The sequence below is a fragment of the Schistocerca nitens genome, chromosome 5 (genome assembly GCF_023898315.1).
Source record: "Schistocerca nitens isolate TAMUIC-IGC-003100 chromosome 5, iqSchNite1.1, whole genome shotgun sequence".
In the NCBI taxonomy this organism is placed as follows: Eukaryota; Metazoa; Arthropoda; class Insecta; order Orthoptera; family Acrididae; genus Schistocerca; species Schistocerca nitens.
The window spans coordinates 556,052,760-556,068,804 of NC_064618.1; the positions used below are offsets into that span (position 1 = coordinate 556,052,760).

Below are 16,045 nucleotides of genomic sequence, written 5' to 3' on the forward strand. Positions count from 1 at the left end.
CCATGTTTTTGTTTCTGGACCTTGGACCAATATCCTACATGCTGTTTCCTAAGCCAGTTCCGTAGTTCTAATTTGATCATAGCCTTGGTGGTTGTCAGGACAGTTTCTGGTCCAATAAATGGAGTTAATGCCCCCATCCTAGCCAATCTATCAGCTTGTTTATTGTCACAGATCCCTGAGTGACCAGGGACCCACACTAGGTTTACCCTATTGCTGCCCCCTAGCTCCACCAGAGCCCTGTGGCAATCTGCAACAATCTTAGATCTTGTTGCAGGAGCTTCCAATGATTTCAGGGCTGCCTGGCTCTCTGAATAGATGTAGATGCTACGGTCATTGTAGCACCTATGCATATTCTCCTCCGCACATACCCTGATTGCAGTAATTTCAGCTTGGAATACAGAGGCCAGTTTTCCTAGAGACATGATGCTCTCCAGTCTTGGCTGAACCCTGTACACCCCTGCCCCAATGCCTTGATCTGTTTTCGACCCATCGGTGAACCAAACGATGTTCCCCGTATGGTGTCTAACTGTTTTTTCCCCACTGCTCCCTACTTCCAATTATTATTTTGCAAGGCTTGTCGAAGCAGTTGGGAGTTATTATATGGTCAGCAGGCATTTCCCAGCCAATCCTATATTTACCTCACCCACTATATTAGTGTGCGATTCTGGACATCTGAATAAGACCCAGTTTTTTGCCAGTTTTAAGTCTGTGTGGCCCAGCTGCTGCCTCCATCTTGACCCAAAGGTGAAGTGGAGGCATATCCAGCATGGCTTCCATCCCAGCGGTTGGTGTGCTGCTAATTCCACTCGTTATGGTTAAGCAGGGCAATCTCTGCAACCTTAGCAAGCTCCTTGGCAGCAACCCGCTGTTCTACCTTCTTCCACCACACTATGGCCCTGTAGGAAATCGTAGGTCTAACCACTGTGGTGTATATCCAGTGTGTACCCCTGGGACTTAGGTCCCAGTTTTTGCCACAAGCCCTCTTAGTACTCACTAGAGTACTTTCTGCCTTGGAGCAGATGCTCTTAATGTTAGAGGTCCAAGTTAGCTTCTCATCCAATGTTACCCCTAGATATTTCACTATCCTCTTCACTGGTAGAGTTTCATCGAAGAGCTTTAGATTCCAACTTGAGCGTTGAATATGTCTCCTCGTAAATTGCACCACAACAGTCTTCTTAGGATTAACTCTCAGATCCTGTTTAATGCACCATTTTTTCACAATGTCCAATCCTCCTCGTGCCATATTCCTAACTGTCAGTGAATTTGCCAAGTATTACTGTGACAAGGTCATCTGCGTATCCTTGGCAGAAGCATTGTCTAGAATTTAGTTCCTCATTGCGTTTGTTCACCACTAGATTCCACAATAGAGGAGACAAAACCCCTCTTTGTGGGCAGCCTCTAATGGTGTTAATTACCATCTTTTCGTTCATCATGGTAGTCTCAACCTTCCTTTCACTAAGCATGGCCCTGGTTCATCTACGCATAATGGTCCCCAGGTAATGCACCTCTGCTGCCCTTACCATGGAATCTAAGGTTACTGAATGCCCCCCCTCAATATCCAGGAAGATGCAGAGAGCTATTTCTTGGAAGTCAAATGTTTTTGCACCTTCCCAATGAGTTGGTGAAGAGCTGTCTCACATGATTTACCTAGTTGGTATGCATAATATAGCAGTTTAATGCAACATCGATGACATGGCTACACACTGAATAAGGAAACTAGCTGCATGCTTTTCAAGGGGAAAATCTCAGCATTTGTTCAGTTTTGTTTGTTTCATTATGAACCACACAGTTCAAGTACTTTGACTTCTGGATCATACTTCAAGTGTGATGAAGCAATTTCACATGGCTACAGAAATGTGGCAATTTGTAGGACAGTGTGTACTGTTTACATAAAGGCAAACGTCCACAACTAAATCCCATATTCACCCGTCACTATGGTGCACGCGCGCGCGCGCTCACATGCACAGACAGACACTGCTGCCCACAGAAAGTTTTGTTCCAGGAAGAGGGATTGTTATAAGAGGGATTGTTATAAAACTATACAGTTTCTACACAAAGTTCCTGTAATGTGTGTACAGAAACACATATGGTTGCATCTAGTATAATCCAAATCCAGTACCTACTGGTAAAATTACACCAGCCAACGAAACCACTATCTAACAGCTTTGAGCCATGCCCAATGTCATTTGTCTTACTACAGTTTTTTTGAGAGATTCTGCCCTCTAAATAGTTTTCACCTAAAACAGTACATAAAAATTAATTCCATTTCTATGTAATAATTTCCTGCATCAATACATTTTATTTGTGAATCTTTGGAACACATCTGAAGTGTATCAGTCTGGACCACTTATCAGGGGGTCGGTGACTTCTTCCAACATCAATAGTGAACCAGTATCATGTTTTCTTAGAAATCAAAGAAAACTACCAATGCTAAATTGACTGAATAATGTAGATAGGGGGATGGGTATGACTCCATTTTTAGGCATAAACAAGCCAACCAGCCTCAAGCCTTCTCCTGAAGCACTGTTGCACCACAGTATCCACTGCTTGTTTTTATAAAGAATGCAATTAGGGAAGTAATTCCTCAGGAAGAATTATTGTTATTAAATGTCCTTTGGCCAGGAACACTCTGTATCATGCAGTTTGTTATGCACACAAAAGAACATTTTGATATTCATTTTTGCAGATCACCTCTGTTGCTTTTTATTTGTTTGGGGGTTCTCTATTCAGTGGTTTCGCATTTTGGGCATAGTCTGTACTCTAAGCACCTCATATTGTTTCAAGTGATGATTGATGGCAGGAAATCAGGGTTAAGATTTGCAAATGATCACAGTTTTGTTTCCAATGTTTTCTATCGCTGAACAGAGTAAAATGTTGCAAAATCACATGACTTGTGGTTTGATATAATGCAGGATATCAGGCAAAGCGATACTAATAACAGTTTTGCTGAGTCCAAGTCTGCATTAGCTAACATGTAACATGTCTTACAAAGAAAGCTCATTCTAATATTGTTCTTTCTTAAATGCGTTGCTCACTGAGGGGTTACTCAGTTACCTTCTGCTGTGTCATGAAACCATTTTTATCATCTACTAATAATAACACAGCTCTACAAAATAAATTTTTTTTTTCGTTGCCAGGGAAGTTTGAACGAAAATGGGATATTGTTATGATACTCATTCCGAGTATATTTGTACTTTTTCCAAATTGGCTCTGGTTTTTGAGATATAGGTTATTTGTGGAAATGAGAGTTTCATGTGGATAATATCGACTGCAGGGTCCATATATGGTGTAATGTATTTGCTACCTGTTTTTTAATTAGTGATATTGTACTATCTTTATTAAACAATTGTGCTCAGGGAGTGCATCTGTGTAGTTGAGGATTACATCATGCAAACATCACACTGTCAGCATGTGTTCAGTCCTGCTGTGCGGTGCGTGTGTTGAAGATATTGAGGGTTGTGCAGATTTGAATTCGGCGGTACTCGACATTCATTTGTTGGCCGAGGTAATCCCCGCAACAGCCGATAGGTAGCGTTCAGTGTAAACAAGAAAAATGGCGATGGTCGAAAGTCACACACATGTGCAGTGCAGCTTCAAGGAGATAGAACCTTTTGATCGTGACGTAGCAAATAAGAGGTGAGTATTCATTTCACACAAAACAATTAATGATGTTTGTTGGATGTGATTGACATGCAAATACAAGAAAGTTCTGCATAATATGTAGTATTTGTGCAATTTTGTTTTAGGAAAACACGAGTTCTTCACGCCGTCTTTGTGTGAACCATCCAGATGAGTTCTGCTACATTTGTGGTGAATACGTTCTTCAAAAGAACAGGAAGAATATCACTCCTTTTGTGAAGGAAGCATGTTGTTGTGGTCTTCAGTCCTGAGACTGGTTTGATGCAGCTCTCCATGCTACTCTATCCTGTGCAAGCTTCTTCATCTCCCAGTACCTACTGCAACCTACATCCTTCTGAATCTGCTTAGTGTATTGATCTCTTGGTCTCCCTCTACGATTTTTACCCTCCACGCTGCCCTCCAATGCTAAATTTGTGATCCCTTGATGCCTCAAAACATGTCCTACCAACCGATCCCTTCTTTTAGTCAAGTTGTGCCACAAACTTCTCTTCTCCCCAATCCTATTCAATACCTCCTCATTAGTTACGTGATCTACCCACCTTATCTTCAGCATTCTTCTGTAGCACCACATTTCGAAAGCTTCTATTCTCTTCTTGTCCAAACTAGTTATCGTCCATGTCTCACTTCCATACATGGCTACACTCCATACAAATACTTTCAGAAACGACTTCCTGACACCTAAATCTATACTCAATGTTAACAAATTTCTCTTATTGAGAAACGCTTTCCTTGCCATCGCCAGTCTACATTTTATATCCTCTCTACTTCGACCATCATCGGTTATTTTACTCCCTAAATAGCAAAACTCCTTTACTACTTTAAGTGTCTCATTTCCTAATCTAATTCCCTCAGCATCACCCGACTTAATTTGACTACATTCCATTATCCTCGTTTTGCTTTTGTTGATGTTCATCTTATATCCTCCTTTCAAGACATTGTCCATTCCGTTCAACTGCTCTTCCAAGTCCTTTGCTGTCTCTGACAGAATTACAATGTCATCGGCGAACCTCAAAGTTTTTACTTCTTCTCCATGAATTTTAATACCTACTCCGAACTTTTCTTTTGTTTCCTTTACTGCTTGCTCAATATACAGATTGAATAACATCGGGGAGAGGCTGCAACCCTGTCTCACTCCTTTCCCAACCACTGCTTCCCTTTCATGCCCCTCGACTCTTATAACTGCCATCTGGTTTCTGTACAAATTGTAAATAGCCTTTCGCTCCCTGTATTTTACCCCTGCCACCTTCAGAATTTGAAAGAGAGTATTCCAGTCAACATTGTCAAAAGCTTTCTCTAAGTCTACAAATGCTAGAAACGTAGGTTTGCCTTTTCTTAATCTTTCTTCCAAGATAAGTCGTAAGGTCAGTATTGCCTCACGTGTTCCAACATTTCTACGGAATCCAAACTGATCTTCCCCGAGGTCGGCTTCTACCAGTTTTTCCATTCGTCTGTAAAGAATTCGCGTAAGTATTTTGCAGCTGTGACTTATTAAACTGATAGTTCGGTAATTTTCACATCTGTCAACACCTGCTTTCTTTGGGATTGGAATTATTATATTCTTCTTGAAGTCTGAGGGTATTTCACCTGTCTCATACATCGTGCTCACTAGATGGTAGAGTTTTGTCATGACTGGCTCTCCCGAGGCCATCAGTAGTTCTAGTGGAATGTTGTCTACTCCCGGGGCCTTGTTTCGACTCAGGTCTTTCAGTGCTCTGTCAAACTCTTCACGCAGTATCTTATCTCCCATTTCGTCTTCATCTACATCCTCTTCCATTTCCATAATATTGTCCTCGAGTACATCTCCCTTGTATAAACCCTCTATATACTCCTTCCACCTTTCTGCCTTCCCTTCTTTGCTTAGAACTGGGTTTCCATCTGAGCTCTTGATATTCATACAAGTGGTTCTCTTCTCTCCAAAGGTCTCTTTAATTTTCCTGTAGGCAGTATCTATCTTACCCCTAGTGAGACAAGCCTCTACATCCTTACATTTGTCCTCTAGCCATCCCTGCTTAGCCATTTTGCACTTCCTGTCGATTTCATTTTTGAGACGTTTGTATTCCTTTTTGCCTGCTTCATTTACTGCATTTTTATATTTTCTCCTTTCATCAATTAAATTCAATATTTCTTCTGTTACCCAAGGATTTCTATTAGCCCTCGTCTTTTTACCTACTTGATCGTCTGCTGCCTTCACCACTTCATCCCTCAGAGCTACCCATTCTTCTTCTACTGTATTTCTTTCCCCCATTCCTGTCAATTGTCCCCTTATGCTCTCCCTGAAACTCTCTACAACCTCTGGTTCTTTCAGTTTATCCAGGTCCCATCTCCTTAAATTCCCACCTTTTTGCAGTTTCTTCAGTTTCAATCTGCAGTTCATAACCAATAGATTGTGGTCAGAATCCACATCTGCCCCAGGAAATGTCTTACAATTTAAAACCTGGTTCCTAAATCTCTGTCTTACCATTATATAATCTATCTGAAACCTGTCAGTATCTCCTGGCTTCTTCCATGTATACAGCCTCCTTTCATGATTCTTGAACCAAGTGTTAGCTATGATTAAGTTATGCTCTGTGCAAAATTCTACAAGGCGGCTTCCTCTTTCATTCCTTCCCCCCAATCCATATTCACCTACTATGTTTCCTTCTCTCCCTTTTCCTACTGACGAATTCCAGTCACCCATGACTATTAAATTTTCGTCTCCCTTCACTACCTGAATAATTTCTTTTATCTCGTCATACATTTCATCTATTTCTTCATCATCTGCAGAGCTAGTTGGCATATAAACTTGTACTACTGTAGTAGGCATGGGCTTTGTGTCTATCTTGGCCACAATAATGCGTTCACTATGCTGTTTGTAGTAGCTAACCCGCACTCCTATTTTTTTTATTCATTATTAAACCTACTCCTGCATTACCCCTATTTGATTTTGTATTTATAACCCTGTAATCACCTGACCAAAAGTCTTGTTCCTCCTGCCACCGAACTTCACTAATTCCCACTATATCTAACTTTAACCTATCCATTTCCCTTTTCAAATTTTCTAACCTACCTGCCCGATTAAGGGATCTGACATTCCACGCTCCGATCCGTTGAACGCCAGTTTTCTTTCTCCTGATAACGACGTCCTCTTGAGTAGTCCCCACCCGGAGATCCGAATGGGGGACTATTTTACCTCCGGAATATTTTACCCAAGAGGACGCCATCATCATTTAATCATACAGTAGAGCTGCATGTCCTCGGGAAAAATTACGGCTGTAGTTTCCCCTTGCTTTCAGCCGTTCGCAGTACCAGCACAGCAAGGCCGTTTTGGTTAATGTTACAAGGCCAGATCAGTCAATCATCCAGACTGTTGCCCCTGCAACTACTGAAAAGGCTGCTGCCCCTCTTCAGGAACCAGGAAGCATATCTGGCATATTTCGGAATTAAACTTGGAGATCAAGACAAGGCGTGGGCACCCCATAAAGTTTGTAAATGCTGTGTGGAGTGCTTACGGCAGTGGACAAAACGAAAAAGGAAAAGCTTAAACTTCGGAGTGCCTATGGTATGGCGAGAGCAGAAGAACCATACAGATGATTGCTATTTTTGCATTGTTAATGTGAAAGGTTTTAATAGGTTCAAAAAACGAAAGTGGGAATATCCCGATTTGGAGTCAGCAAGAAGACCGGTGGTGCACAGCAACGATGTTCCTGTACCAACCTTCACAACATTACCCACGCTAACATCATCAGATGACGATGTGCACGGCGAGGAATGTACAAGTAGTGGTTCGGAATACGAAGGACGTGAGACACAACCCCAGCAGTTCGACCAGAAGGAGCTCAGTGACTTGATACAAGAACTCAATCTTTCAAAGCAAGCATCAGAACTCTTAGCATCCAGGCTTAAGGAAAAGAACTGTCTTCATCCAAGTGTTAAAATAACAGCTTACCGGACGAGAGAAGAAAACCTTCTTCCATACTTCAACCAAGAAGAGGTTATAGTGTATTGCAGCAATATACCTGGACTTTTACTTGAATTGGGGCTGCCGGAATATAGACCAGAGGACTGGCGTCTCTTCATAGACAGTTCCACTAGAAGTTTAAAATGTGTTCTCCTACACAATGGCAATCGTTACGCATCTATTCCAATTGCCCACTCAACAAAACTTTGTGAAGCATATGCTAACATCAAGATGGTTCTGCAGAAAATTCAGTATATGCAGCACCAGTGGTTGATTTGAAAATGGTGAACTTCTTGCTTGGACAACAAAGTGGATACACAAAGCACCCATGTTTTATCTGCATGTGGGATAGTAGGGCAAAGCACGAACATTGGAAGCAGAAAACATGGCCTCCAAGGGAACATATGGCTGTTGGTGAAGCAAACATCATTAATGAACCTCTGGTTAGTAGGGACAAGATTGTTCTTCCACCATTACATATTAAGTTAGGACTAATGAAGCAATTCACCAAAGCTTTAGACAGAAATGGTAATTGCTTCACATACATCTGCAATATGTTCCCTGGACTCAGTAGTGAAAAACTTAAGGCAGGAATATTTGATGGTCCTCAAATTCGCAGGCTCATCAACGATATCAATTTTACAAGTGTCATGACTGTCACTGAAGCATTGGCCTGGAACAGTTTTGTCGCTGTTGTAAAATGTTTTTTGGGCAATCATAAAGCTCCCAATTACGAGGAACTGGTCAAAAACATGCTCACTAACTTTCAAAACTTAGGAGCTAACATGAGCATAAAATTGCACTTCCTTCACAGCCACTTGGATCGATTTCCTCGTAATCTAGGTGATTTCAGTGAGGAACAAGGAGAGCGGTTCCATCAAGATATGAAAGGAATGGAGGAAAGATATAAAGGAAGATGGGACAGGCATATGATGGCAGATTATTGCTGGAATCTGCAACGTGACTGTTCTGAAGAGACCTATAAAAGGAAAGCGTGCAGGAAGCGGTTCGTCATGGACGGAAAATGATATACTTATAGAGAAACTTTTCAATTATGTTTTATACGTGGACAAATGCCTATCAGGTTTTCATAGAAGCTATTTATAAAGATTATTTTCTTTTTTCATTGTAGTTTGTAGTGCTCGAGTTCAGTATTAGCAATTTTTTCTAATTTTTTGAATAAATCATGCATTATCTCAAAAACTAGAGCCAAACTGCATAAATGGTTGCTACATTCGTCCTCAGCACCACTAACCCATCCTAAAGCCACTCAAATATCCTTGGCAAGAAAATGAGTGTTGACCAGTGTAATACTATTCCTCCAGGAACTCACAGATCCCCCTTCCCCTTTCCAGGCCCCCTCTGAACTGGAAGTCTAAAATTTTCTTGCCTTTGCCTCAAGAACTCCACCAGCCTTGCTGCGTACATGTAGGTTTGGCAAATCTGGAATTCCCGAGCTGTGGACTGGTAAATGCTGAACGTCCTTTCGTACTGTAAGTTCTGGGCATATTTCAGCACCAACTGTGAGGTGTGACTGTAGTATGTGGTGTGTCTCTGAGAATGGGGATCTTATGATACTATTTTTTTGTGACACCTAAGCAAGCACTGTTCTATCTCTGAGGATATTAACTTCCCTAGTATCTTGTGGGACCATGAACACACAAAACGAAACAAAAGCTTGGGAGGGTTGTCAGCAAACACAAGCAACAAAAAGAGCTTGATGAGCTAAACTTCCAGAGACTTGTGTGGGCAAGAAAGTTAAATGAATAACATAGCATACGAATACCAGAAAAGTTATTTATATCTAAAAACACAGATGATGTGACTTACTGAACGAAAGTGCTGGCAGGTCGATAGACACACAAACAAACACAAACACACAAACGAAATTCAAGCTTTCGCAACAAACTGTTACCTCATCAGGAAAGAGGGAAGGAGAGGGAAAGACGAAAGGATGTGGGTTTTAAGGGAGAGGGTAAGGAGTCATTCCAATCCCGGGAGCGGAAAGACTTACCTTAGGGGGAAAAAAGGACAGGTATACACTCTCGCGCGCGCGCGCACACACGCACACACGCACACACGCACACACACACACACACACACACACACACACACACACACACACACACACACACACACACACACACACACACACACACACACACATATATTCATCCGCACATAAACAGACACAAGCAGACACACAAAGAAGAGGGGTCATTTGGAAAGATGTCAATTCTTTGTATCTTAAGTTTTATAAAATGTTGTAGGGAGTTTTACGATTTCGCAGCAGTGTCCTCTAGGGTAGAAACCTCTGCCAGAATTCAGGTTAATATCACATACTAGTGGAAAAGCCTGACATTCTTATCTTCAGTGCAGCTGCTGTTAGCTGTAAACCACATTATGGAGATTGATACAGAATAACAATAAAAGGAACATGAAGTGGAAGGACTCAGGGATAAGGAACACCATGAAAAAATTGTGTGAAACTACAAAAAACTACTGCTTTTATTTTAAGATTCACCACTATTTCTAGAAACGGTAGAGCTACATTAGCCCTTTCAAAAGGGATGCCCTAGGAAACAACTCTACATGAGAGCTCCGGCCACACCACACTAGCATGTCAAGAAATGGAAATCTATGGAAGACGTGGAAAAGATGCCCATGAGCCAGAATATTTCATTCATCTGAAAATGAATAAACTGCTCAAGTGCACACACACAGGTGCATGGAAGAGAATAACAAAAGATAAAAGTAAAGAACTGAATTCTATAGGCTCCAACCAAAGAGGAAATGGAGGCTTTGCAACCTCCTGCTTTTGTGACCTCTACTGCATTATCCTAAAGGAAGGCAGCAACTAAAGTCCATGACTCTACACAAAGTGAAGAAATAGAAGACTCCAAAAACACCTGTACCTCTACATTCACGAGCAATACTAGGCATGAAAATAAGAACATTATACTTAGCTTAAAATAGCTTTGCGATTGATATTTCAGCTAGTCTAGTGGTAGGAGACAGTTGTCAACCAATCACACCTGTTTCTTAGTCTCCATGTGCTAGCTGCAATGCTTGCACAGTAAGTACAAGCACAGCTTGCCAGGTGACACAGGCTGCTCAGATGGGAGGGGGCCATGTTGGGTCCTCCACAACATGGTGAGAGCGGGCAGGGAGGGTTGGTTCATTGGTTGAGGGGACCAAACAGTGAGGTCATTGGTCCCATCAAATTAGGGATGGGTGGGGGAAAAATTGGCAGTGCCCTTTCAAAGGAACCTGAAGCGATTTAGTGAAATCACGGGAAACCTAAATCAGGATGGCTGGACGCGGGTTTGAACCATCGTCCTCGGGGTGGGGAGGGGGAAAAACAGGCAGCAGCTGTGGCCTCCACCACTACCGGCCCCACCACCGACTATGGCAGCTACAACTGTGAAAAATATTTCTTTGTGCACATGCAACTATCAACTGCATGAACAGGTGGCATGTTATGACAAGCTGGCAACTCGGCTCTCCACCACAGGTGTCAATCACGAAGCTATTAAAGTATAATGCTTCCAAAACAGGACAAGAAGAGTTTAACGATTTACTTTAAGTAGCCCCAAAGACACAATCTGAGATATAAAAAGACCATTATTCCCTTGATTACAAGTCACAGCCAGTTAGGATGACTCAGTCATAGACTGTAACATACAAGTGAATGAACTCTTAGGTTCCTCCACATCACTGCCATATCACCAAACTCCATTACCAAAAAAAAGCGTCAGCGGAAAGAAGAATTAATTTTGATCAATCGTTAAAATATTATAGTGGAATGCAAACGGTTATCAAACTTTAAAGTAGATCATTTCTCTGCCCACCTGTAACAAGAAAGTTCCCTTAATAAGAATAAGCCAGACTAACATACAGTTCTTACAATGTTGCATAATCCATAAATGATTCATGATGTATTCTTTAAAGCAGCTCATATTTTCCACTATGGCTCTGAACAGAGACTGGATGGTAGTGTCAAGCACCTAAATAAAAATGATGATCCATTATATTGGTTTATACCATAATTTGAAACTTCTGTCCCCTCTCACTTTTAATACAGTTGTTTGCACAGTCCAATTACATACTTAATGAATCACATGGGAGATTTAGAAATTTGTTTAGATATCTCATCCACACTAGATATTTTATCCAAGCCACATGACTACTATTTGGTAAGCATCTACTTTTTGTAAACTGAAGAAACTGACTGACAGCACTGAAGAATAAAGCAGTAGGATGCAAAGGTGTATGGTGCAACAAACCAGAGCCCAGACACTGATTCTGTAATGCTCAAGCCATTAGGCCAGGAACAGAAATGATTCAATGAGACAAATGAACGGATCACGGTCAAGTTACTGATCACAAGAATAGATGTGCAATATTGTTGTCAATACAGAAGACATAGTGGAATGCTGTGGGACCAGGCTATTACTTTAGGCTACTGGAAAAGGTGACACTTCAACCCAAGTACATATTCTATATTGTTGAAGTAAAATAAGCTTGGGGGGGGGGGGGGGGAGAATTGGTAGTCCAAAGTAGGTGAATAAAAACAGATGCAGCACAATAGAAATTAAATAAACAAAAGTAGTGATTGCTTGTAAAACTTTCTTATAGGTAAATATATAAATATTTCAATATGTTCACCAAAATATTCTGGGTAGTACATTGGTGGAATGCAGCCCTTGGAATAAAAGATACAAAACCATCCTTACAGACTGAGGCTACCTTTGTCACTGTTAACAGTGTGCTCTTAAAATAGGAAATATGAACTTCCGCTGTTGTTTTCAGTCCGAAGACTGGTTTGACACAGCTCTCCATGCATCTCTGTCCTGTGCAAGCCTCTTCATCTCTGCATAACTACCACAACTCATACCTGTTTGAATCTCTTACACTTACTTCCATTACAAACTGGCAATTCCTTGATGTCTCAGAATGTGTCCTATCAACCGATCCCTTCTTTTAGTCAAGTTGCACCTTAAACTTTCTTCCCCCAATCCAGTTCAGTACCTCACTGTTTGTTATATGACCTACCCATCTAATCTTCATCATTCGTCTACAACATCACATTTCAAAAGCTTCTATTCTGTTGTTCTCTGAACTATTTATCTTCCACATTTCACTCCCCTACATGGCTACACTCCAAAGCTTATAAAACACTTCCTAACACTTAAATTTATATTAGATGTTACATTCCTCTTATTCAGTAAAGCTTTCTTGCTGTAGCCAGTCTAAATTCTAAGAAAGGTTCTAGAAAAAAAAAAAAAAAAAAAGGTCATTATTTCAGTAAGCAGCAGTAATATAACTGTACGCAGCAGCACACATTAACATGTCACATAAACTGTGTCTCAAAACTGAAGTTCTAAACATGAAACAAACACTGCAGAAAATTTTTAAAAAATAAAAAAATTGACAAAACTGACAATGGTCAAAATTTGGTAGCAGTCAAACCAATGATTTGTATGTGGATGCAAGCAGGTGCTGCGAAACATGTATCCAGTTGTAATTTAGAGATTCATCAACTGCTTTGGAAAGCCTTTCCCGAGAATTTTCACAGAAGTGTCCCAACACTATCCTGAAAATAGTGAAAAATTTCAAACCTGCAGCAAGTGTTGATTACTACGATTTGTCATTTACTTTGTTGAAAGATGTTACTGACAGTGTAATTTAGTCTTTAACTTATTGTGTAAATAAATTTCTAGTCGAAAGTAAGTTCCCTAATAAACTAAAAATTCAATAATGAATAATCGAGTTAGTGTTTCCTTGGGCAAATCAAATATAATCATCGATAAACAATTTTGTTTTAGGACAGTTAAATCCATAAGTGATGCAATGGATTCCCTAGTAAGATTTGTCCTAGATGTGTTCGAGACTAGGACCTAAGCCCAGGCTACGTTTTGTGACCGGAGCAGAGCTTTTGATTGTGTAGAGAATAACACTTTGTTGACTAAGCTACTCTGTTATAGTTTTGACACCAACAGTATAAATATGTTTAAATCTTTCCTAGATAACTGCCAACAAGTTGTGTGCATTGGTAGAGAGAAGTCAAATTTGGTTTATGTTAGGACTGAAGTGCCCCAAGTGTTGGTGCTTCGACCTTTGTTGTTTCTGTTAATGATCTGCCTTTATTCATAAATTCTCACAATACTGTACGCCAATGACAACTTTCGTAAATAAAAGCTCAGATATAGCCACACTGTAAACACTAACCGCAAATACCCTTGCTCAATCTTCACTGTGGTTCAGAGTGAACGTTTCCAGAATGAAATTTTCACTCTGCACCAGAGTGTGTGCTTATATGAAACTTCCTGGCAGATTAAAACTGTGTGCCAGACCGAGCCTTGAACTCGAGACCTTTGCCTTTCGCAGGGTGCGAGTCCTGCTTGGGTAGCGCACTTTCCCACGAAAGGGAATGGTCGCGAGATTGAGTCTTGGTCCGGCACACAGTTTCAACCTACCAGTAAGAGTGAAGGTTTTCTTGCTAAATGGAAGTAAAACCAAGGACCTTTACTTTAGCTTGAAGGAGATCCTAACCACCATGAATTAGGAACCATTAAATTTTCAGGTGTTACTATTGACAACAAATTGTCCTGGGAGCCACACATCAAAATATATTGGGTATAGACTTTCAAGAGTTATTTATTTAATTAGAAATTTAAGAAGGCACGTACCAGAGAACTATGTAAGATCAGCATATTTTGCTTTCTTCCAAAGCATTATATCATATGTAATTTTATTGTGGGGTAGTAGTTGTCACATAAATGACATTTTACTTTTTCGGAAGACAGTATTAAGAATAATTACCGATTCCAGTAAATCATAACACTGTAAACCTCAATTCATTAAATTGCAATGTCTGACAGTAGTAAACCTATTCATTTATAAGGTTCTGTTGTACAACAGAAACAATGTTTCAAAGTTTGTATTGAGAAGTGATATTCACAGCTGTAATACTAGAAACAGAACATGTGTAGACATGCCACATCATAGACAATGTAAATCACAGAACTCATCCCTAGTCCTTGGGCTAAGGATGTTTAGCCGACTAAGCAAAGATTTTAAAGAACTACCTGCAAATATTTTTAAAGCCAAATTGTTTAAGCTACTAGTAAACAACCCGTTTTACACCATTGGTAAATTTTTTGAATACATAAGTACTGCTTTGTAACATTTGGTTTCTACTTTAACCCATTTCATGTAAATTAAATTACAATATGAAATGTATGCTCTTGTCTTTATTGCTGTTACGAGCTCAATGACAATAAAATTTAATTATTATTATTACACAGGCTTCATGTTACCTCGCCACGTGTGGGTAATGCAGAATATCATTTCATTTGTCTTATTCTGATATTTATAATTTATTGGGTGATAAAAATTGCTTGTCTATGATCATTGCTAATTTGCCATTGATGTCACCGCATCATGACTGCTGGCATGAACTTTTAGATGTAGTTCATGACAGACTCGATATCTCTTATGCCGTTGTCTAACTAGTGGCGCTTCTCTCATAAATTTTCCCGAACTTTACCTCAGAACCCAGCACAGACACTTACTACTAGGTACATATATACAAGAAATAGGCTCTGTGCTTTTCGCTTACCAAACATAATTCCTTCACAGCAACGACTGGGAAATAGAAATTCACTGACAGCAGTTACAAAACAATCTTCCAAGTTCACGATGCACGTAGGCCTACATAGTTTGCGCTGTATATAAAATCTTGCAAATTATTTCGGTGGTAGCTTCTAATGGCATGGTTTTCGCTGTCCTAAATCAATAATTATTAGCTCCAACATCCCTGTTCTTCTGAGGTATAAGAAGGAAATGGTGAAGAAATTAACGATTAACAGCGGCGTTAAAGCACTTGTCATGTAGACAAGTAGTTTGTAGTAACTTGATTCCGTACCTGGGCATATTTCTGGTGGACACCGAATTCCTTCAGAGCTGCTGAGAGATCGTGAATGTCAATTTTTCCATTTCCGTCAGTGTCCAACGTTTTAAATAAGTTCTCCAACCTCTCCTCATCTTCTACGGGTAATTCGTGTAGATAATGAGGCGGATGACCCATAATAGGGTTATCCGCAATTGAATGATTCACCATATTTCACGTCTCCAGTCAGTTTTAATGAGACGAACTGCTACACTCGACATACAATCAAAACATCACTCTCCAGTCTCTGCAATGCGTCTGCGAAGCCTAAGATAACGACATGCCGACGTCAGACCTTTGACAAGCGACTTCTGCGGATCGTTTATGTAGGTCAGCGTTTCGCTCTCCCACGGATTACATATGTATGCAGTGCAATCCCTTGTCACAAATTAAAGCGAAATGTAATCACAAGTAAACGTATACGTGTGCCTCTAAATCTTTAGAGAATATAAGCATTTTTTCTCTTAGGTAACTAAATTCAATCTATACAGCTACACAACTGGAATAACAATAGA

The 16,045-nt window shown here is 40.3% G+C and overlaps 1 protein-coding gene across 1 annotated transcript in view; it reads right to left on the reverse strand.

Moving 5' to 3' along the window:
• The window catches only part of LOC126259885 (calcium-binding mitochondrial carrier protein SCaMC-2-B-like), a 249,877-nt gene extending 234,063 nt beyond the window's left edge, over window positions 1-15,814 (reverse strand). The window contains exon 1 of the mRNA XM_049956957.1: window positions 15,507-15,814. Coding sequence (XP_049812914.1) covers window positions 15,507-15,701 — 195 coding nt within the window. The 5' untranslated portion in view covers window positions 15,702-15,814. The remainder of the gene's footprint in view (window positions 1-15,506) is intronic.
• Window positions 15,815-16,045: the final 231 nt, after the last annotated feature.